Source organism: Balaenoptera acutorostrata, chromosome 14 (genome assembly GCF_949987535.1).
Source record: "Balaenoptera acutorostrata chromosome 14, mBalAcu1.1, whole genome shotgun sequence".
Classification (NCBI taxonomy): Eukaryota; Metazoa; Chordata; class Mammalia; order Artiodactyla; family Balaenopteridae; genus Balaenoptera; species Balaenoptera acutorostrata.
The window spans coordinates 9172859-9197814 of NC_080077.1; the positions used below are offsets into that span (position 1 = coordinate 9172859).

General features: G+C 44.2%; 1 protein-coding gene across 4 annotated transcripts in view; it reads right to left on the reverse strand.

Annotated features, from left to right (window-relative positions):
• Window positions 1–24956, reverse strand: part of TULP4 (TUB like protein 4) — a 237301-nt gene that overhangs the window by 63198 nt on the left and 149147 nt on the right. For all 4 annotated transcript variants that reach the window (XM_057527691.1, XM_057527692.1, XM_057527694.1 and 1 more), the window contains 2 exons: window positions 11312–11440; window positions 2950–3111 (listed from right to left, as the gene is read on the reverse strand). In XM_057527691.1, coding sequence (XP_057383674.1) covers window positions 2950–3111; window positions 11312–11440 — 291 coding nt within the window. The remainder of the gene's footprint in view (window positions 1–2949; window positions 3112–11311; window positions 11441–24956) is intronic.

The following is a 24956-nucleotide window of genomic DNA, read 5'->3' on the forward strand; positions in this document are numbered from 1 at the left end:
CAAAATCCTTCTTCACCAACCCAAATGCATCAGATGTAAGTCTGAGGCTTTTTCCTCTGTCCTGCTCTTGCGGACACGGACCCACCAGCTGCTCTCTCCTCCTGCGACAGCAGCGCGAACTCCCAGACACACGCTGGATCACGTGCCAGCATCTCCACCTTTCTTAACGGAAACAGGTCTCACGTTCTCCACAGCCAGCTGGAAGGCTCTGACAGGGAACTGATACTCAGCTAAGACTCAAAGCGAGCTGCATGCATATTTGTAAATGTTCACGTCTGAAGAGGCACAGTGTTCACCCAGACCCCCCAGAAAAAAAGAGGAAAATATATGACAAACAGGAAAATGGCTAGATTTCAAACTCACTGCTTGTAAAACTGTACTGCTTACATTTTGAAGAGTTAACAGGAAGCAGCCTAAAATCCGGTTACGATCAGAACTGTCACAAGATGTGAGGAGGCGTCCTGGAGGCTGTTTTACTCTACATCAAGGGCAGAAGCTTCTCCAGGAGAAGAGAAGAGATGTAGCCGGATTCTTGCAGCCCACACCTGAGACTGTCCCAATGTCAGAGCTCAGGGCATTAATTACATTACAAACATTATACTGTCTTCACACTCTTTTCTCATCAATAATTTTCAAACTAAGCAAAAGATATGAAAGAATGACAGAGACGGAGGGAGGAATGTCTCAGTTCAAACACGACCCATAGAGCGTCCCACACACCTCCTCCCTGTGTTAAATTCCTCCAAGGTCTGCGATCTTTTTTTTAAAGGCAATGGAGCACTTTCCTCAAATGAAATCCCACCTGCTGGCCCTCAATACAGAACCATAAAAACAGCCATCCAGACAGAGGTGTGGGCCAGGAGCCCAACCATCTGCAAAGCTGCTTTGGGGTCCTGCCGACAGGCCTAAGGAACCCAGTCGAAGCTGCAGCCCACCTCGCTCCCGTCCCCCGCTCAACACCATGCTGTCTGCCACCTGGGCAACCATGTTGGACGCAGCACAAGGCGCTTGTGGGCCTGCCTCCTCCAGTGGCCCAAGGCCCTCAAAGGCAGGTGCGGCATCTCACACACTGTGTCCCCAGCCTCTCTGGGTCCCATGCCCGTCACACTCCAGGTATGCAGTCTGCTGAGGACACTGGCCAGCACAGCTCAGGGGGGACCGTGACATGAGCCTCACGGATCCATCACTCCAGGTGAGGAAGAATGGGAAGCCGAGACTCCCTCTGACATATTCTTAACTGCTTTTGCATCTGTTCCCTCATCCGAACATCACAAAAGCCCTGGGAATTAGGCAGGAAATAATTCACACCCCTTGTCACAGAGGAGGAAACTGGAGCAGGGAGAGGTTAAGTGTGTGTGCAGGGTCACTCACTGGGCCACGGCACGCATCTCTGAGCAGACTGCAGGGGCAGTAAAATCCTACAAAAATAAAATGCTGTAATAAATAAATCCAAGTGCTTCACACAGAAACACACATATGCTATTGGATACTAAGATGCCTTTGGGGGATGGGGAGGGAAGAAACTCAGAGTTGAGACTAGTACCTCTTTGTAATTCTCATAATACTAATTTTGAGAAGAGAAAAAAATATGGAGCATTTTTACTTGAAAAAAAAATGGAAACATGAAATATATAGTGACAAGAAGTAAGCAATTCATTAAAAAAAAGAAAAATAAAAAAGGTTCCCAAAAAAGTTATGGTTTCATATTATACTGTTCGATTTTACCAAAATTAAACTGAAATCTCGAGTATAAAATGTTCTGGCATTTTATGGATTCTCCTGTACTTGGAAAACACAAGTTTTACATTTACAAAGGTTTTAACTAGTCAACCCTTATATTAAAAAATGAATTATCAATATATAATTTTATTAGGTTATTATACATCATTTTATCATGAACGTAAAATAGGCGCCTTAAAGAAAAACTTGAAATTAGGTTTTAAAAATGACCCAGAGGCTCACCATAAAATAACCACCTACATGCGGCATTTTGATTAATTTCCTTCCAGTTCTTTTGACAATGTGGGTAGTTTCCTTCGGTTGTTTTATGATGTGGTAATCACACCACATACACCATTTCGTATCCTGGTTTTTCTCCTTAACATTGTATCACAAGAGCTCTTTCAGATTATTACATCATCTTTATAACCACGATCTCTAATTTATTGAACTACTATATGATCCTTTAAGTGGTTATACCACAGTTTACATAACCAGTCTTCTATTTTCGTACCAGTAGGCTGTTGCCAAATTTTTACTATCATAAATAATGCTTTAACGACGACAACTTTTATTTTCTTCCCATTTTGTCTCTTTTAGATAAATTCCTAAAGCATATTACCAGGTCAAAGCAGATGATAATTTTTAAGACTTGCTTAAAAATTGTATCAAATCTTTGCCACCCCAAAGATCGAATGCATATTATTGCCAGCAATGAATGAAAATACTTATTTGATTAAACCGTTACGAATGATCAATAAAACCATCGATATCATTTTCTTTGTTAATAAGTGAAAATATACCCTCTCACTATGCTATTTCGCATTTTTTCCCTGAGAATACATACTTTCCCACCATGATTACTGACTAGTTGAACTTCTTTTGTGAACGATTTATGTCCATTATCCATTTATCAATTGGCTATTTATGTAGATTTTAAAGTAAATTTGTATGAGTATTTTGTATAATTAAATTGTTAACTCAGCATTTACAGTATTGGTGGGGAATGTTATTTCCCCAATCTATTAACACATGAAATTTTGGTGTTAATTTTTACCTGGACAAGCTCAGTGTTCTTTCCCTTTGTCATTCTTTACCAGCCTTTGAGCCAGCTCTCCCTCCCCCACCCCCCGCCACCCCACCGCATTAGTACTTAACGCTTCCCCCCCCCCCCCCCCCCGCTCAGCTCAAGTAGTTTTAGCAAGACACATCACGTTCAATAGGCGTTACCTGTTGGTCATCGGGCGTCCATATGCCACATGTGATTTGACTTTCCAAATTGATCTCAGATGACCAGTGTCTTTGTCCACTGACAGAACCAACCAGGACAAACCCATCTCGATACGAAATAAGTGCTTGAGTCCCATCGTGGCTCCACGTGAAATCACTCACCTTTGGGACACACAGATAAAAGGAGTCAATTTGTAATCTGAAAGGGAAAGCACTTTTATCAAAGACGAGACGTAGTCATTACCTTAGCCTTTGGCTAAGATCGAGGTGGCCTTAAAGAGACAATACAATATGTTGTTGCATGCATTTTAACAATAACACATAAAACACATCATTTGAAAAGCATATGCCAGCGTGGAGGTGCTAAGTGCTTCACACATGGTAATTCATTAAGCCCATGGTAATACCTCCCACAGCGGAGAGAAGTAACTTCTCCTCGGTCTCACAGAGCTGGCGAGGGGCAGAGCCAAAAATGATCAAGGGTTGTGCGGCCCCAGCGTCCTTGCTTTTAGACACTGTTCTACGGCCTGCCCCTTACAGTAACAGGTTCTCCATCAGTGTCTCGTGGTCACTTATCAAGATAGTAAAGCTCTCAGTTCCTGATTATATACGTTTCTCAGTCTTGCTAACAACATTCCCGCAATGAAAATGAGAAATAATCTCTAACTGGAACACATTACTTACACTTGGGTGTTGAGTTCTATCAAATGCATTTATTGCATTTATTCAAAGGACCACATGTTTTTCTTCTTTTAATCTATTACTGCAGCAAATTAGTTCCATGGATTTCCCAGTTTTATGCCATCCTTACGTACCTAGAAGAAGCCCAACTTCGAGGTAAAGTATTGTCCTTTACACATACAGTTGAAGTTGATTATGTGTTTGGGATTTCCACATCTGTATTCACGAGTGAGGCAAACTTGTGATTTCATTTTTTATAACGTCTTTGTTTGAATTTATCAGGGTTAATGCTGACCTCTCAGAATGAGTTAGAGGGTAGTCCCTTTTCTTCCATGGCCAGGAAGAATTTGTATAAACTGGGCCGACCTGTTGCTTCAAAGTTTGGTGGAACATGCCTGTAAAACCATCTGGCTTTGCACTTTTTTGTCGGATGATTTTTAATCATTGCTTCAATTTATTTAATAGTGTTAGCAGCAGTCAAGCTTCTCTTTTTATTTCTTCTTGAGTCAGTTCTGTTAAAATATTTTTTTAGGAATTTGTCCAGTTCATGTAAGTTTTCAAAACTGTTGGCAAGTAGTTGTTAATAGTACTTACTATCCTTTTAAATATCACCTTTAGTGAGCTATAATTTACGTGCAATAAATAAAGTTCCCCTTGGCAGTCAATTCCCTGCCCTCACCCTTGGTCTGAGGCAACCAGTGACCTAACTTCTGTTAACTAGCTGCTTATTCTAGGAATTTTGCATGAATAGAACCACACAGTATGTTCACTTCTGTTTATGACTGCTTCTACTCAGTATAATAATTTTGAGAGTATTCTGATTTCTTGTATGCATCAGTTCATTCCTTTTTATAGATGAGTAATATTCCATGGCATAAATATACCACTATTTATTCATCTCCCCAAAGGGCTGGGCATTTGGGTTGTTTCCAGTATTTGCTTATTACAAAATTGCTATGAGTATTCACGTGCAAGACTTTTTGTAGGCACATGGTTTCATTTTTCTTGAGTAAATACCTAGGAATGGAATTAACTGCTGGGTCATATGGTAAATGTATGTTTAAATGCATAAGAAATTACCAAGCTTTTCCAAAGTGGCTAAACCATTTCACATTCCCATCAGCAATATATGTGAGTAGGTCCACACCTCACCAGCACTCGGTGTTGCCAGTCTTTTTTATTTTAGCTATTCTAGTAGGTGTGTAGTGGTAGGACACTGTGCTTTTAATTTGCATTTCCCCAATGACTAATATGCTGAGCATCATTTCATGTGCTTACTGATCATATGCACATCATCTTTTGGAACCTTTCTATTCACATCCCTTGCCATATATATCTATTTGTATATCCGTTCACGTTCACCTATTCATTATATACGTAAATACACACACACATACATATATGTATACAGATATATAGAAGTTTTCAACCTTCTTATTGTGTTGGAAAAATTCTAGATACTATCCTTTATCAGAATATGTGCTGCAAATAATTTCTCCCATTCTGTAACTTGCCTTTTCATTTTCTTACGGATATCTTTCAAAAAGTAAGTTTTAAATTTTGATGAAGTCCAACATCAAGTTCTTTCTCTTACGTTTCATGCTTTTTGTATCCAATCCAAGAAATCTTTACCTAACCCAAGGTGGCAAACCCAAACTTTCCAGAAGAAGTGTACAGCTTTTACATTTATGTCTATGATTCATTTAATTTTTGCACAGGGTGTATGGTAAGAATCAAGGTTCTACTTTTTAAATTTTAAATGCAGATATTCAGTTGCTTCTGCACCATTTGTCAAAAAGACTATTCCTTGGATGTCAAATAGACTTATCGTGGTGATCATTTCCCAGTAGATACAAATTTTGTTGTACACCTGAAACCAGTATATGTCAATTATACCTCAATTAAAAAAGATGATTCTTCCCCCACTGAATTACCTAGGCATCATTTACCTTTGACTACCTTGTAATCTCTACCTTATCTACAGTTATGCTCAACTTTTCATTCATAAAATTATTTTAGGTTTTATCTTTCTTCTCTTACTCAAGGCTTGCCAGCAGTTTGTCTACTTCATTAATTTTTTTCCAAAGAACAAATTTTTGAATTTGTTGATCTCCTCTATTGTATCATTTTTTCGCTATTGCATTAATTTCTACTTTTATTTAAATTATATTTTCTTTCTCCTTTTACTGGATTTACTCTGTTGTTCATTTGATCAGAGTTTTATTCCTTTCTAATATACATAAATTAAGGATATATATTCTCTTTTTAAAAAAAATTAACTAGTTTATTTATTTATTTATCTATCTTCGGCCGCGTGGGGTCTTCGTTGCTGCGCGCGGGCTTTCTCTAGTTGCGGCGAGCGGGGGCTACTCTTCGTTGCGGTGCACGGGCTTCTCACTGAGGTGGCTTCTCTTATTGCGGAGCATGGGCTCTAGGCACGTGGGCTTCAGTAGTTGTGGCGTGTGGACTCAGTAGTTGTGGCTCCCGGGCTCTAGAGCTCAGGCTCAGCAGTTGTGGTGCACGGGCTTAGTTGCTCTGCGGCATGTGGGATCTTCCCACAGCAGGGCTCGACCCCGTGTCCCCTGCACTGGCAGGTGGATTCTTAACCACTGCGCCACCAGGGTAGACCCTAGGATATATATTTTCTTATATCACCACTTTAATCCTATCTCACAAGTTTTGATATGTAGAGATTCCGTTATCATTCAGATCTAAGATTTTATAAATGTCCATTAAATTTGTTCTTTAACCCATGAACTATTTAACAGTGCATTTAAAAATGACCAAATATCCAAATATGCAGCAATTTCTTTTCTTTTCTTTTTTTTCTGGCCATGCTGCATGGCTTGTGGGATCTTAGTACTCTGACCAGGGACTGAACCTGGGCCCTGGCAGTGAAAGGGCCGAGTCCTAACCACTGGACCGCCAGGGAATTCCCACCAATTTCTTAAATTTATGTTTTTGTTATTAACTTCTAACCCATTCAGAAATCATGGTCCATAATCATGAGAGCTACCAATGGAAATTTGTTTAGGTTTTATGAATGCCCTAAAACACAGGCAGGCAAACTATGGCCAGTGGGCCAAATTTATTTGCCACCTATTTTTGTACAGTTCACAAACTATGGTTTTAAATGATTAGGAAAAAATTTCGAGAAGAATGCTACTTTGTTGTATGTGAAATTATATAAAATTCAAATTTTAGCATCCATAAATAAACTTTTTAACTTTATCAACAAGAAGTGTTCTGGTTTTCTTTTCTTCCTTGTTCGTACTTAACGTAATATCCTCAATTGTGACTCCTAGTCCACAAAGCCTGAAATGTGTACCATCTTGCCCCTTCACAGAAAAGGTCTGCGAAACCTCAGAACATGATCAACTTTTGTGAACATTCTGTGTGTGTCTGAGAAAAATGTATGTTCTCTACTTGATGGATTCAGTAACTACCAGTGTCCATTAGGTCAAGCTTGTTAACTGTGTTGCTCACATCTTCTATATCTTTGCTGATTTTTTTTGTTGTTGAAACTTCTCGGTTATCAATGAATTTATCAGTTTTTACTTTCAGTTCTGTCGATTTCCTTCATATATTTTGATGCTATTATTAATAAGGGCATACATATTTAAAATATCATCTTGGTAAACTACAGCTTTTATCATTATGTGGTAGCACTCTATAAACGAAACATCACTTTCTATCTTTAAGTCTATTTTATCCGAAAGTAACAGTTGCTACTCCAGCTTTCTTTTTTCCTGGATATTTGCTCAATACATCTTTTTCACCTTTTTACTTTAAACTTGTATATGTTTTTAAGTTTTAGGTGTGGCTCCTAATAGCATATAGCTATGTTTTTAAAAATGTAATCTGTCAAGCATCATCTTGATCGGTGAAGTCAGTCCATTTACATTTATTCTAATTATTGTTATATTTGGTCCTGTTTCTATCGCCTTAATTTACTTTTTCAGTTTGTACTACCTTTTAAATCTTTTCTAACTTAAAAAAATTGATTATCTATCATCTTCACTGTTGCTTATACTTGGAAATGTTCACCTTCATTGAAATTTGTATCGTTACTGGACTTTTCACACTTCAGGTAGTAATAAAACAAATGAACAAACACCAAAAGGACATGAACTTCTTGCTGTTTTCCCAGCAGGGGTTATAGGTCATCAGTGGTCAGCACGTCCCCCTCATGATAACGGCATGGGTGTGTGAGACAGCTCCGCGACAGTTGGTCTGAAGGTACTGGAAAAAGCTGTTTGTTTCTCAACTCGGAATCTTGTTTTCTCTGACCTTATGTTTCAACGTTATCTAGCTTTTCTTAAGAACTTAAAAGATTTTTTTTTTTTACAGACAACACATTAATTCTGCAGTGAAGTGTAAAAGTCCTTTCATTTTGCAAAGATAATGCTACTTATTTACATGGGTTTTAACTCATTTATCTTTGTGCTAAAGGAAAAACATCTTACTAGAGCGCGAAAACGTATAGCCAGTGACAAGACGCTTCTCCAAGGCACCACCCATCTTACAGTCACAAAAAAAGATAACAGAGAATGTTTACATGATCTAATTGCATTTACTAAATTAGGTTAGCATAGAGCGATAAGACTATACCAAAATTGGAAAAACGAAACCAGGGGAACTGAGTCCCTAGTGCTGTTAAGGAAATACGCAGAAAGCCCTCTGCTGTGGTCTGTCCGATGCGGGGGGCCGTGGCACTCCTGCCCCACATTCAGGGCTCTCTCGACATGACTGACCAAAGCTGAGGAGCAGCCTGGACGGCCCGCCGCCCAAGACAGCCTTTCCTCAGACGCTCCAAGGCCTGTGCCTGGCACAGCTGGCCTGTGACCAATGCTATGAAATAATGCAGGCACTGTTCCAGACTCATTTTTGAAATAAAGGACTCATAATCATTTCCTGAAAGAAAGAGGGTTAAAGTTTCACTTGGCTTCTGCCAAATGTTTGATTACTTCATGACAATGAAAGGCATGCTATATAACAAAGATCACCTGTCACCTCTTCTAAAGAGTGTCACTTCAAGGATGTTCCTCCTCCAGGCACAGAACTGTCCCTCCTGCCCCCAGACGCCGCTCCCGGTGCATGGACCCTCCGCTCCCTCCACCAGTGAGTCATCCTCACCGGCGCCGGACGCTTCTCATACAAGACGCGACTCCAACACAACTAAAAGCAGCCAAATCTCCCCCAAATGCAAGTGCTTAACGATAACAATTGCTCAATGGATTCTGAGGTCTGTAGAATCAGAGTGGCAAACAGCAAAGCTGTATGACGATCTGGATCAGATCACAAGATACAGTGATTACTCTGGTCGAACCTGAAAGGAACAGGCTTTTGGGAGATTCTAGGTGCTTCCAGATGGTCTATGGTCCATGTAAGCTCATTCACCTCCAGGTCTGAGTTCATCTGTTCTTGTTTCTAACTCACTTTTTTTCTGTGCCAAACTCTCAATGAAAAGAAAGGCTGAGGGTATATGGCGGTGGCGGAGGCCACACGGCTCTGATGTGGAGGTGACAGATGCCTCCCTCCTCAGAGAAGCTGCCGTCAGCAGGAGACAGTGTGGCAGCACCACCAGGCTGGGGGGGCCAGACTCGCCAATGGCAGTGAAGCCTGAGGTCTCTGGATGTGCTATGAGTATATGCATTTCTGATAAAGAGAAAACAGTTTATTGTCTGGGAACAAGACAGAGTTTCGGACTCAAACCTGGGTTCAAATTCTGGCTTTACAAACCATGAACTAACTTCCCTGGGTGAGTTACTCAACCTCCCCTGACCTGGGTTTTTTCTTCCATTAACTGAGAGTAACAACATCTTCCCAACAGGGTTCCTGTGGCGGTGAGGGATGACACCTGGGAAAGGCCAGCACTGAGTGCCATTCCGAGGTCCTCCTCACTGTCCTTCTCCGAGTAACGCTCTGTAAGACCTCGTGCCGGCCAAGGTCTGAAGACACGTCTCACGTGATCACTGGGCCTTTCTAGGGAAAGGCTTCACACTCTGGTGGATGGGAGAACAACGGCACTTTCAAGACCCTCAAGGGCAAGTTCAGAAGAGTCTCCACTTCACGGGAAGCTGTGAAGAGTCGCTGCCTCAAGGCCTGAAGCTGGTCTTTGGTGATGACATCATGGCGACGACTTACGGGCAGGTACGCCCTGTGGTCGGCGGCTACGGGTGCTGGCACCTCATAAGCGCTTCGGGCACCATCACAACTTATGGGGACAACCATCACGTGCAGACAGTGTCACAGCATTTTCCACATTTAATCTTTTTTTTTTTGGGGCCGTGCCACGCAGCTTGCAGGATCTCAGTTCCCTGACCAGGGACTGAACCCGAGCCACGGTAGCGGAAGCCTGGAATGCTAACCACTGGGCTACCAGGGAACTCCCTTCCACATGTAATCTTCTGTAATCCTCCCAGTGATCCGTGGAGGCAGCTACCATTAAACTCCCTGTGTACAGATGAGGAAACTGAGGCACAGAAGTAAAGTATCTCCTCCTGAAGCGCCACGGACTGAGACGCTGACTCCAGAGCTCACGCTCTTGACCACAGCGGCCACCTTCTAGGTGGCGTGACCTTCTTACGGGCATGGAGGTTTCCACATCTGTGGCTCAATTTCAAAGTTAGTTAGTAGTCACAGGGTAGGCGTCACCTCTTCCCTTTTCCACTCACGGCGGAATATAGGAAACCGGTAAGGCCTTACCAGAGTCAGTCAAAATTATTACACTGACCCTACCAAATAAATAAACTCACACAAAAAAGTAGGTTCTGTTTGCACCCAGAGGTAGGTTTGCCTTCTGTGATGACATCTTACAAAGTTCCTCAGCCTAACAGTAACTGCTAGTAAGAGCTTCATTCCCTGCAATTTTATGTCACCTCACCGGTCTGCATCTTTCGGAGAGCTCGCAGCTTATTTAAGCAACAGATGGGAGGAGAGAGGGTGAGAATTCATTTCCTTAGAAATGTATAGAAAGGCAGTCACAGGGGAACCACCCCGGAGAGTCAGACTAAGAAACCCCTTGTCAATAAAGGTTCCCGCAGCACTCGGGCCTGTCAAATCCTTGGCATGGGACCCGTGTCCTTAAACACACGAGACAGGAGCTCCACGCAGCCGTCCTCCTGGGGAGGGAGAGCCAGGGCCATACCATCAGCCACTAGAACCCACGAAGTGGTTTTTAAAATAGCACAGCTCGGCAGGGTGTCCCTGGAGCAACTGTTTTCCTCAGAGCAGCGACAAATTGGTACCAGAAAGGGACAGCTGAGCGATGACAACAGGTGGCCCCGCTAATTGAAAGCTGACCGAAGAGAGTGTTAAAAACTCAGCTTGGGGAGGAGGCTGTGAGAACGGTCGTGTGGAGCTCCCCGTGAGGGAACTAGGAAGACGACAACATGGGAAAATACCTCTACAGGGCAGCAAAGAGGCGCTACGCCAGGAGCGCTTCGTCAAATCCGAATTTAACAGGTAATCACAACACTGAGTGGTGAGAAACGACTGCACAGGTTTAATTAAAGCTTAAGACCTGAAGTGTTCTCACAACAGCCACAGAGCGGAAGGGAAGGGAGGACGATCCTTCTCCCGCTCTAGTGATGTACTCAGCGGGAAGCACAAGAAGCAGGATCCTGCTTTCATTCATCTGCCCTCCGCCCTTCCCTGGAGGAGCCTCCTGCCCGCTCACCTGGGCCCCGCGGTCGTTGACCAGCTCCACAGACCACCGCCCTTCGTACTGGATCCACACGAATATCCCGCCGTCCGCGTCGCACGTGGCCAGCTTCTGGTACGGCTCGTTCCACCTCACCAACACGACCTAGGAAACGACCAAGAAGACACTTACTGCAGGGAAGGAGCCCGTGGGCCGGGATCACGTCTACGAAGTTATCAGACCCAGAACTAACTAGAACGCACGGACAAAGGAAAGGACTCGGGAAGGATGGGGGGTGGGGAGTCCAGCAGAGAGGACACATGGCAGCGCCTCAGGGGACCAGGCCCACGTGACGTGGCCTCCTGACAAACGGCAGGCACCTGAGCAAACCACAAACCACAGCGCCACAGCGCCTGTCGCCGTGACCACAGAGGGGGCCCAGAGCCCACCGTACCCGGCCCTGCCTCCACAGTGCCAGGCTCGCTCGCCTGAGGGCCCTGGGCAGCGGGGAAACGATTTCCTCGAAACCTACTGTGTACCTGAGTCAGGGCACTATTTGCTTGGTACAGATGGAAGAAAGGGTGGGGCATATTTAATCTCATTTTCTCCCAAAGTGAAATTTTCTGAACCTTTGCCAGGCTATATTATTTCCAAGTAGTTCAGCATCTAAGCATGCCAATTTGGAAAAAATACACAGTTGAAATATCTAAGCTGTTCAGGATTTATCACAGAGGAAATAGGAAGAAATTATAAGCTTCAAAACGGATGAGTATGAGAACTTAATTTTTAAATCTGAAAAATCCTGAACGTGGACATTTTCATCTTTCTCAACTACCACTCGTTCACATAAAAGGTGGCTGCTGGTAGGTGGTCTGTGGGATCAGCCCTCACAGAGCCCAGTAAAACCTGTAAGCGCACAGGGCTATGAAGTGGTCCCAGGTGGCACAAAACCAGCGCCGGGCTCCCCACGGGGAATGCTTCCGGAGGCCACCTGGCCCACCCGCGCTGGTGACCGTGATCGTTTCCTTCATCCAGCTCGTACGCATCAGATCCATGCTGCGCGCTGCCGCGTGACCAACACGGAGGTGGAGAAGATGGGGTCTGCCCTCGGCAAGCGCAAAGTCCAGCTGGGAGGCAGACAGCCATGGATATGTGGACACATACTGATGTATGTCAGTCAAATGAGGACTGTTACTAACCAGCAAGAGCACACCTGCTACTCGTAAGATGCGAATCCCGTCTCCTCCCAGGACCTCGTGCCTAATAAGCTAACAACCCTCGTGAATACGTGGCACCGGTGCATATGGTCTCCAAGTTCCACTTATATTCTGAAATACTGACTGCGAGCAGCTGAGGCCAAGGACTGATGGTCACGGACCTCCAAAAAGCACAGATCCCTCCTCACGTCCATCTGCGTCCAAACCACAGACCAACACAGAAGCCCTGTCCCTTCTCAAAGTTGTACCATGGGCACCAGAGAGCTAGGAGAGGCCCCCCAGCCTTGGTCCACCACACTTGGTGGTATCAGCATTTGTTGCAAGATGCATACTAAAATCCTCAAATTGTCCAAGAGGAAATTACTACCCACTTAAAATGTAAGGATACTGCAGCTCTTTTTTAAAACTGTGCATCAAGAGCTGAAAGGCTGCAATCTTTTGAGACCTGGTAGTTGTCGGCCAAATCTAAGCTAGTCAATGGCCCGCCTGCAAAACGGATGCAAGTTCCATGGATGTGGACACTGCCAGCTGCCGGCAGCCCCATCCAGCTTTTGTCCCTCCACTGGGACTGCCTGTCCCGCTCTGGTCACTGCTCTGCAGGTGCCGCGCTCACACCACCTGCTATAACCACAGGTTTACGTGCACCCTCCTCCCGCTGAGCTGGGCCACCAGAGGAAAAGGGCAGAGGCATGCTCACCTCCGAACACCGACACACAGGAATGCTGAGCATATCATGCCAAACAGCCACACATAAGTTACGATTCTCATTCAGTTATGCTTTGAAAACTACTTCAAGGAGGTTACTTTCGACTCCCAAAGGCATTTTAACAAGAGCCAATACTGACAGACCGCCTATTACAAACTGTTAGGTTGTGAGGATAGAAAGTTAGGAAATCTTTGTCCCTGCGGAGTTCAGTTCACTAAATAGACATAATATCCTGCTCTACATGCAAGTACAGAGTTGTGAACATACACAGGAGGGGGCCTCAAAACAGGCGGATGGGTGGGCAACAAATCCAGATTCATTTTTTTTAAGTCTAGCTTTAAAAATTCTGTATTTAAATTACTGATCTAATTTTAAAAAATAGTAAAACCAACACAATAAAAGTCTTTAAACGCACTGCACTGAATGTGTCATAAAATTTAGAATTTCCAAGTAGCCAATAAAAGCCAACTTCATAAACTTCTTTCAGACCCAACAACAATTGGCCTGAGCAGTGCCGCCCACAATGTGCTGCAATTTGGTCCCTAAAGACACCCTGCATCGCCTAAGCCCACAATCACTAATGCACTTCAGGATGGCTACAAGAGGGCGGAATATGACAAATAAGAACATTTATTTCCTAAGTTAAATACAGTGAACATTCATCTACTATGACCTTCCTTATAAAATAACATTTGATGACAAGGCGTCACATTTCAGAGAACAGAGGTTAGTCACATTTTCTATACTTTTGCCTTTTTCCTTTAACAACCATCACCACACATGATTGCATATTTAGTTATTATCAGTAACAAAACCTCTCTTCTTCATGAAGACAGGCTGCAAGTCGCAGCATGACACAAACACAAAAGAGCAGAGGCAAAAAAATATTTTAAAGTTACTTCTAATGTTAAAAATTTCTTGGTCTTATGACAACACAGTAGTAGTTGTTGGAGAAACAAAGAGTTCACAGACTCAATGTCATCTTTTTGTAATTCTTGATCAGTTGAGATGCAGCAGTAAACAGAAATGCAGTCCCCATACACACACTTCTTTGCTGTGAGTATAACCGGTATAACTGAATATAGGTGGGTTGCTCCCCTAAATTAGAGACAGAAATCTTTCCAGTGATCCTTGGTTTAAAAATAAAGTTAAACTGCGATGTTGTTTCCCTGGATTAGTTTTCTCATTTCCGCTCTTGTCTGCGATTTGGAGCTGCCTGTCTTATCTCCCGGCAGCTCATTTCCTGTTCTACGAATCCCTCCAGTCTGCTTGGCAATGTCAGGACATACCAGAGTGTTGAGGAATTACCAAGCAGGGGCCAGCTGGGTTCTCAGTTGCCCAGATGACGTGGCAGGGTGCTAAGCAGCTGCCCAGGCATTGTAAGGCAGATCTTTCCTTCCCTTTTAAAGGAAAACGGGGCTCCTGTTTGCTTTGGGCACAAAAGAATTTCAGCATTTAACATGTTAGCTGAAGTATGTGTTCCTCTACAGACAGAGGCTAAGCCAAGTTTTGACCTAGGTCTTTGATTATTCCCCCAAAATGCCAGCCTGTCACCCTCTCTAATGTAAGATTTCTATCATTTTATAGCTATTCTTATCAATAAATACTTATTGAGTACAATTAACAGTAGAGAAATCCTCACTAAAAATACAGTGCAGGTCTGCTGAAGGCCTATTTGGGCTGTACTCTAATGCCCTCAATAAGTCACTTCACCTCCTACTTCTAGAACTATTTTTAGGCAGAACAAAACTCTAGTGCCAGTTAATCCAAGGCACCAGTTCATCCAAGAATGTTCATCGTTTGAGGCAGGAACGCTTCAAATGGTGTTGGTAGATATAATTTCTATTTTATAGATATATACAGGAAACCACCTCAGTGAACAACCAGTATCACCAATGTTCAGAAATATTTCCCTCAACCCTAAAAGAATGTAATTTGGATATATGCTAAATACAAAGAGCTCAAGTTATAAATCCCTGTAAGTGATTATTACCACTCAGTTCTTCTTATTCTGTAATTTATTAAGTGAAACAGCACTAACTTCACTTGTACAAGAAAAACAAAATGAGTGCCAACTGAATTTTAGATACATTTAGTTGTTTTTTAACAAAGAACCAAAAGCACCCTGAAACAGAGGCTGGAAGAAATTCAATGTGAACAACGGCTTCATGCCCACCAGCATGACGGTCCCGTGAGGTCCAGAGCTCAGCCCCGGCCGCACCGCTCACCAGCTGCATGGCCTCAGGCACCCTGTTGACCCGCTTGGGTCCCTTTTCCTCATCTGCAACGGGGGTAACAGCAGCAATCCTTCTAGAGCTATTGTGAAAACTATGATGAGAAAGGACCCTAGAGCAGCACCAGGCACACAGCAATGTCCCCCTACCCAATTCTGGTGCACGCATTCATGCCCTGCACCCCATCTCTGGTTCTCACCAGCCTGACGATTTCTTTGCATCTGTATTCCTGAAGCCTGGTACGACGCCAGGCACACAGTAGCACTCCACAAATCTTTCTAAATTAAAATATTCCTGAAGGACGATTAACCATATTTCTTTAGAATTTTATACTGTTCTCTTTCAACACTAAGATGTTAAAACTAGTCCAAGTGAGATTTGGGGCGGGGCGGGGGGCCGTCAACAGTTGTACTGAGACAAAACTGACATGCCATACAACCCATTTAAAAAGTAAAACTCAATGGTTTTTATATCATTTATAGAGCTGTGCAATCATCACAGTAAATTTTAGAACATCTTCATCAGCCTCCAATACTCCCTTTAGCCCTAGACAATCACTGATCTTCTGTCTGTTCATATTTGCCTATTCTGTACATTGCATATAAATGCAATCATACAATATGTGGCCTTTTGTGCCTGGCTTCTTTCACTCAGCATAATGTTTTCAAGGTTTATCCATGTTGGAGCATGTGTCAGTACTTACTTCCTTTATATGGTCAAATAATATTCCACTGTATGGATATACCACATTTTGTTTATCCATTCAGTTGATAAATATCTGGGTTGTTTCCATCTTTTGGCTACTATGAATAATACTGCTTTGAACATTTGTGTATCAGTTTTTATTTTCTTTGGTATATGCCCAGGAGTGGAGTTGCTGAGTCAAATGATAATTCTACGTTTAACTTTTTGAGGAACTGCCAGATTGTCTTCCAAAGTGGCTGCTCCAATTTACATTCCCAGCAACGATGTATGAGGTTCCAGTTTCTTCACATTCTCTCCAACACTTGCTATTATGTCTTTTTGATTATAGCCATCCTAGTGGGTGTGAAGTGGTTTTGATTTGCATTTCCCTGATGGCTAATGGTTTTGAGCATCTTTGCAAGTGCTTACTGGGCATTTGGTTTCCTTTTTTGAAGAAATGTCTATTCAGATCCTGTGCCCCTTTTTAATTGGGTTATTTGTCTTTTTTATTAGTGAGTTGCAAGAGTTTCTCTTCCTAAGCCTTTTGAAACACTCTGAGGGAAACTTTAGCTTTTATTTCCACATAATCTATTTCTCTCATTTACATGTTCACAGATCCAGTCTTCATTCATTCAATTCAATTTGCTGATAAGAACTCCATGAAGGAAATGGTTCAGGGACAATAAAGGAATTCAGAAAACATGGGTCTATGGTTTTCTAAGCCCTAGGCCAGGGACCAAGGTGCCGCTACGTGGTTCTAAACCGGAATCTGAATTTGTCTGGGAGTCACTTTCGCAGTCCTGGCTCCCCAAGACGTTTCTCAGGAAACTCACAGCTACACATTCCTTCCTGATGTTTTCCAAACCTTCTTGTTGGAAAATAATACATTTTCTTTTTGGGGAGAGTTTATATTATCAGGCAGGACTGAGTTAGGGACAAAAGAACTCTATCAAGTCTCCTGATACAAATGCAAAATTACCGTCCCTAGCCTTCTCATCTACTAGGTGGCAGCGAGAGTCTTCCACTAAAGCAATATATAAAATGCTTTGAATGGCTTCATCCAAAAGTACAGTCTGTAGGAAACCCAACTGTCAGTACCTTCATCTCCTGGCCATTTTCTGATTTGTGCATATCTCAAAACCTGTGCAGTTAATACTCCCTGTGACTCCCACTTCCATCCTTCTCAGTTGCCATCTCCCAAGCAGCATTTTACTGGAAAGTATGTTCAGTCACAAACACTGTTCCCCGAGGTTACAGAGCACCGTACCAGGGCAAAGCATGTGTTCTCCATCGTCACCTCCCACTTATTCTCACACAAATACTCTTGGCATAGACAACGGTTACTGGCTTTAGCCAACTGAGAGCTGAGACGACCACGCAGTCTCACAGATGAGGATGGGGGCAGCCAGCACGAGCTCACGCAGAACGCTCGAGGTAGGTCAGGCTCCAGGCCAGAGCCTCAGTCTCCTCACTCCGGTCCAGGGCACTTGTCCCCGCAACCAAACTGGCCCGCGGCCATCAATCCCTCCGCACCACCGAGGTGCTGCTCACGGGATGCACACAGATGGAGCAGACGCCCTGCCCTCAAGGAGCGCCTGGGGGAGCTCGGAGAGGCCGCCTCACGCCTTCCTTCTTACTCCTGCTGTCAGACTTCTGCGATGCAGAAATATTCTGAAAAACAGCTGTACCAACAAGCTCTAATTCTGACAGAAGAAAACAAAAATCATATACTAAGGAGAAATAAACTAAAACATTAGTGGTGGTGAAGTAAAGGGATTTTCATCAGAATTTTTCTACGTTTTCTGATTTTCCCACAATGAACGTATTTCCAGCTTCACCTATTTCTTTAGCAAGGAACTAGAACACTTTCTTTTCACAATAATAATAATAATCAAGAGTCTGAAAGTCATTTTCACATACATTAGCTTATTTTATCTTTACAGATCTCTTAGGAGGAGGTCTTACCATTATTCTAACCTCCCATTTCACAGATTTAAAAAGTGGAGCTGAGAGAAGGTACAAATATTTCCATAGCCTTTTTTTTTTAAACTTAAAAAAGAGTTTTCACAATATTTATGATAGACAAAACAGTTTAAAGAAAACTTCACCTGAAGCATTGTGCTCATTCAGCTTAGGAAAATATCACCAGGACGATCGGAAGCCCCCGTGTGCTCCTCCCACACCTCAGCCCTCCCTCCTCTGAGGAAAAAAACACGTCCTGGGCATTTCATGTTTTTAATTCACATGCATTTTTATACCCACGTATGCATCCTCACTTCAGTATTTCGTGTTTCTTTAAAATAAATATTACAGAAAAAACTAAACAGACACCCAAGAAGAGCAACCAGGATAATAACCTTCCATGCACCTGCCATCCAGCTTCAACGTGACCAGCCTTCCTGCACGTTGTCAAGCTCTGAAACCTCTGTGTATTCTTCAGCTCAGCATCAGGCTGTGAAATCCATCCTCGCTGACAAGCGTGGCTCCAAGTCGCCCATGCTCACCGCTTCATCGCGGTCACCGCGACGACACCACGGTTTGTTAGCTCATCCCCTCGCCGACAGACGCTCAGGCCGCCTTCCCTCTCTGTCCCGCTTTCGTTACGCTAGCGCGGCTGCTCGTGACCACGCTGCCACGGGCCCCGTGAACCGGAGCGGGGCTCCCGGGTCCGCGCTGGGAACAGCCGGACCGGAGGCAGGCGCAGCTCCGCCTTCACCAGGCGGTGCCAGGTCCCCTTCCAGAGCGAGCCGACAGCACACGCCCCGGCAGCAGCCCAACTGTGCCTTCGACGCTATAGCACTCCCCGCCAGACTGCAAAACGTTTTCCAACCTGACACGTGTACGATTATCTCAGATTTTGCTTCTGAATGCTTCCTTACCTCCACAGACTTTCACATTCTATTCTATTCGAGATGTCCCAGTTCCACGCTCTGAGGAGACAGACCAAGGCTCTTCCTTCCCTCTCCCCGCCGGCCCTCCACTGTGCTTCAGGACGACGGTTTCTCAGCTCCCGGCTGTGCGTCCACCAGCTGGGCCTCCCTTCATGGCTTCCTCCAGCAAGAAATCAGAGTCGTCTTACGAACCCGACAGGTGTCTCTAGGCACCTGCCACACAGCCGCCGCCAGGCCCGCCAAGGGTGAGCGGCGCAGGAGCTACCGCCGTGCCCCTGAGGAGCCGGGCTGCGGGCGGAGGAAGGGGCCAGGCTGGGAAGGCGGTGGCCTCTGGCGGCCGAAAGACCCGACCAGCTCGGCACACGTCACAGCGTTCCGGAGGTCCTCCCCTCCATTCCTCCGGGCCCACGTGCTGTGGCTCGAAAGTGAGTATCCCGCAGCGCCGGCGAGCCTGGTGCGCTCCCCAATGGGAGGCCGAAGCCGACAGAGCCGAAAAGGGGGCCCAGGGCCACTCCACGTGGATCTCGAATTAAGCCTTGAAGCTGGGGCAGGATTTCCTTCAACGCGCACTTCAAACGTCACTTCCTCTGTGGCAATGTCGCCACCTCTCGTGGGCAGAACTGCGTCCTCTGTGTCCCCAGCCCCCGGCCCGGCCTGCCGCTCCCGCCTCCCAGCTTCCCCCAGCTCTGCCCGCGGCCTCCCCGTCCCGCGGAGGACAGGCTCCAGGCTCCAGGCTCCAGGCTCCAGGAGGGAGGTCTGTGCCCGGAAGAGGAAGAATGGCAGCTGACACTCACTAAGGCACTTGCCTCACCACTCGCTAAGTCTTCTCTACCAGCGTCTTCGGTGATGGTCCCTGAAAGCAGAGCCTGGGATGGGGACCCGCGCACTGAAGCCTTTCCCTGTGGTTCCTCCCAGGACAAAGGCAGAGAGCGAGGCAGGACAGGTCTGGGGTGTAAGGGAGGGACATGTGTCGCTGGAGACCGGCTTCCTCAGCCTGACCCACAGGGAGCCCTGGCGTGTGGCTCGGGCACAGCTGGCCCCGCTCTGAGGCAGGGGTGGCCTCCAGTGCCACCCCGGGCATTGGTCATGGGCTGCTGGCCGCTTGGCGGGAACGGGGACGGGGGAGTGGGGCAGGGGACCAGCTGGCAGCTGGAAGCCTCAGGGGCCAACACGCACCGCGGTCGGGGGACGGTGCACACACAGCGGCCTCCAGTACTCCTCAGCCTCCCCTTTGCCAGCTCTTCCGCTTCCATCCTCCGAGAGGCGCAGAGCTCCAGGCTCAGTCCTGACCCTGCCCTCTTCAGTCTACTCCGACTGCCGAGTCATCTGATCTAGTCTCAGCTTTAAATCCATGGTTTAACCATCTAAGCACGATGACTTCCAAGTTCTTGCCTTCAATCCCTTACTCTATATCCTGTCCGACATCTCTACTTGGATGCCAGACAGGCCTGGCAAACTCGGCACATCCCTAACAGGTCTCTTCCCCCCGTGCTCTTGACCCACGTGAATGACACCATCTGTCAACAGCAGGAACACGGACAGCAAAGCAGACTTCCCTCCCTGCCTCTCAGGCCCATCAGCTGGGTGGGGGGCCCGTCTGGGCAGAGACACGGTGCTGCCCCCCTGGCAAGGGCAAGGCTTCCTGCAGTGTGGGTGGTGTCCCCTCTGTGGCTGTTAAGTAACAAAGGATGAAAACCTTGGCCAGTGCAGAAGAGATTACTCTCTGCTTGATCTTCACCACCCAGTTCTATGTTTTAACTGTGGTGCTAGCTCCAACATGTTTCTTCAGATATGACCTTAATGCTCATAAAAAACAATCCCCTGGGGGCTTCCCTGGTGGCGCAGTGGTTGAGAATCTGCCTGCCAATGCAAGGGACACGGGTTTGAGCCCTGATCTGGGAAGATCCCACATGCCGCGGAATAGCTGGGCCCGTGAGCCACAATTACTGAGCCTGCGCGTCTGGAGCCTGTGCTCCGCAACAAGAGAGGCTGCGATAGTGAGAGGTCCGCGCACCGCGATGAAGAGTGGCCCCTGCTTGCCACAACTAGAGAAAGCCCTTGCACAGAAACGAAGACCCAACACAGCCATAAATTAATTAATAAAAAAAAAAACAATCCCCTGCCTAACTAGAAACTAGAAGAGAAACTCAAAGAAAGGAACTGAGAATGTGTTTAAAGACAATGTTGCACTATACAAATATCAGCTCCTGGGGTTATTGCCACGGGGTAAACAACTCTTTAAATTTCTACGAGACTTTAAATTTTAGAATAGTCTTAGATTTACAGAAAAATTGCACAGATAGTACAGAGGTCCCATATATGTCCCATACCTAGTTTCCCGTATTATTAAGATCTTACATCTGTATGGTATATTGTCACAATTAATAAATCAATATGGATATATTATTATTGACCAAAGCCCATGCTTTATTCAAATTTCCTTAATTTTAATGTAGTGTCCTTTGTCTGTTCCAGGACCCCATTTCGAGTACCACATTTAGTCATCACGTTTCCTTAGGCTCCTCTTGACTACAACTCAAGAAAGTCTCTCAAACGTTCCTTGTTTTCGGTGACTTTGACAACTTTGAGGAGAACTCGTAGGTGTCCTCCAATTAGGATGTGTGTGATGTCTTCCTCATGATAGGCTGGAGTTATGAGTCTGGGGGGACGACCACAGAGGTGAAATGCCATCAGTGGTACACACTCTCAACATGACCTATCGCTGTTGAAGTTAAGTCGGTCACCTGGTTAAGTAGTCTCCGTTCAGTTTCTCACTGTGAACTGACTCTGCCTTCCCCCTTTCCTCACCTGGACTCTTGGGAAGGAAGCGACCGTGGGCAGAGCCCACACTTCAGGACCGGTGACCTATGCTCCACCTCCTTGAGGGAGGAGTATCTACATAAATTATTTACAACCCTTCTGCTCAGGAGATTTGCCTTTTCTCCATTAATTTTACCGGTATGGACACTAATAAAATTAACGGATGTCTACTCTGCATTCCGGGTTATAATCCACTACCACTTCGTGTATTTTGCTGCTCAGGTTGTTCCTGCTTCGGCCACTGGGGGCAGTTTCAGTTGGTCCCTCCGTCCCTCTGACACACCCCCGACACTGTACGTGTTTAGTTTTGTTTTCTGAGTGCCACCTTTTTTTCTGACACCACGAGATGCTCCAGACTCATGTGTATTTCCTGCTCCAGTCCTTGAATGAGACATTTCTCCACGGAACCCTGGTTCCTTTTATTGGAAGATGGTACTAGAAACTAAGGTCTGAGTCTAGATCCAAGAAACCAAGATCTAGGTGTGCTCATTGCTACTTGGGTAGGTAAACGGCTTTTGACATTAAAAAAATCAACAAATTACAAGATGAGCCTGGGACATCTTAGTATCCCACAAGGCAAAACAGATATCAAAAGACCTCTAGACCCAACTGGAAAGGGCTCCCAGTCACCAAGGACGGAACAATTTGAGCATCAAAAAGTGCAAGGCGCTGAGACAAGTACCTTAAAATCCATGTATGCTAAAATCCATGAGTTCACGACAATCCTAAAAAAATAAAATCCTCACCAGTAACTTTTAGAGAATGGTATAGAACTTTCTGCTCTGAAAACAGGCACACAAAGGGAAAAAAAACAAAACCCACATTTATCCTGCCATTATTTACAAACACTACCCCATAACAAACAAACAGTTGATGAGGCAAAGTTTTTCTTGGTGTAAGTATTCCAGTTAATAAATAAAGAAGGAATGACAAAATTAGGATATCATTTTGCAACTACTAATGGAACAATGGCTGTAGGTGAAAGGCTGATGGGACTGCAGTATGAATGGATCAAACTGACAATCCCTAACTAACTCACCAATGTAAACATCACAAAAAGGCAGACAATCATGTATTACATACCTCCTGATGGAAGTGCATGATGCCATCCGTGAAGCAATTCCAAACAATACCCACCCCACCCCACCCCCTCAAAAAAAATCAAACTTGAAGTCTCTAGACCTTAACAACTAGTTTACAAGAAATACAGAAGACAGAAAAACAGACTAAAGAACATCCTGGGGATGTAATTAGGAAAATCCACTTTTCCTACAGAATTTCTCATGTTCTGGGTTTTCCTAAAGCAAGGAAAATAATAAAGAGATGAGGAACCTATAGATTAAAAGATTTAAAGGGCATATCAACCTAATGCGATTCCTGTAACGGACCTTGTTTGGACCTGACTCTTAGAACTCAAAAAAAAAACTCCATTTTGTCTAAAAGGTAAAAGATTTCATAGACCTTTCACCAAAGAAGATATATAGATGACAAATAAGCATATGAAAAGATGCTCAACATCATTTGCCATTAATAAGTGCTAACTAGGAGCACAGTGAGGCAACCCTACTGCTGAGGCGTTAGAATGACTCAAATTAACTTCTGAGGATACTTATTAGCACTGTGTTCAAGTCCCAGCTTTTTAAAACTGATCCTTGTACTCCTCCGAAAGAAACAAAGGAAATATATTACCTGTTCCCCTGCTGTAAATTTCAATAAGTGTTAAGTCAGGTCCAACAGTGTCTTTCAATAGAAAGGCTAAAGGGACTTGGGCTTTATCCTGTTGGTAATGAAAAGCCATTTAAGGCTGTTGTTCTTTCTAACATAGGTTTACTTTACACAGGTAGCAGATCACTGTGATACACATTATGCACAGAGTATTAAGAGCATTCTTTTTCAAGCTTAAAGTTATATTTTAGTTAGAACCCATTAAATCATAAGATAATGTGCCAGGCAGTGTATACCAAAGAAGGACATGAAAACATATCAGATTTGGGGGCATGGTTTGTGGGGCTGGAATATGTGGAATTTGAAAAAGCATATTAAGCATAATTAAAGCATACTAAGTGTAAGTGCTTTGATTTACTTTTTAAAAACTTGTTATTAAAGTATACTACACACGCTTTAATTGATTTTCAGTCATTTCTTTTGAAATTTCAAACAACATTAAAGGAGGATGTAAGATTTTATCACTGGCTATCATATAGAACTAAACATTTCTTGTAAAACATGATTCACACACATACACAAAAGCTCAAAACCGGTGTCACATGCACCAAATTCAATTGAAACACTGTATTACTATTTCCTTTTACACATTTTTATCTCTTCCCCCCAAAACCGTGACTGTGAAACAACCCCACTGTATGGCTATTAATTCCCCTACTTTGGAATTAATTTCTCAATAAGTAATATGTTTCTGGTTGGCAAGGGAGAAGAAGAGTGTGTGAAAAAATGGACTCAGTGCTTGATTTAAAAAAGGAAAGGGAAAGGAAAAGAAAGAAAAAGGCCGCACGTCCACTATTTTCACAGTGGGAAGAGCACATCTTTGTGTTGTTCAGCCTTCCAGTCTGGTGCGCCTGACTGGAAGCAAACAAAGAGAACTCAGGTGCCAACAGCTGTAAATAAAGCAGATTACCTGAAGTACCAAAAGAGTAGAATCAGGCAGCAACAAATTAGAAAATAAAATATTCTGAATAAAAAGCATTAATCGGCAAAGGTCATTAATTTCTTAAAGTCATTATTGTCTATTAGCAAATGATACTTTTTCCCCTTGGATTTAGATCTGATTCTAATGTGGAGGTGGCAGGGATCCCAGCTAAAACCAAGATCTTCACATGGACCACACTAGAGGTATGCAGTGTTAATTTAAGCCAACAAATATATTAGCTTCCACAATATAACTCATACATTTTATTTATTCTTGAATTTCTTAAAATCTCTTCCCAGTCTCTAAAATAAAAACAGAAAAGGATAAACTGAATTGTCAACCCGCCACATTCATGGGGTTTAGACTTCCGAAAAAGCATCATCTATCCTTTTTTAATCGTCATAACTTGTTATCTAAGCCCCTGCTAAATCAAATTTATAATTCAAAATGTTCCATTCTAAAACAAGGGAGTTAACCTCCTG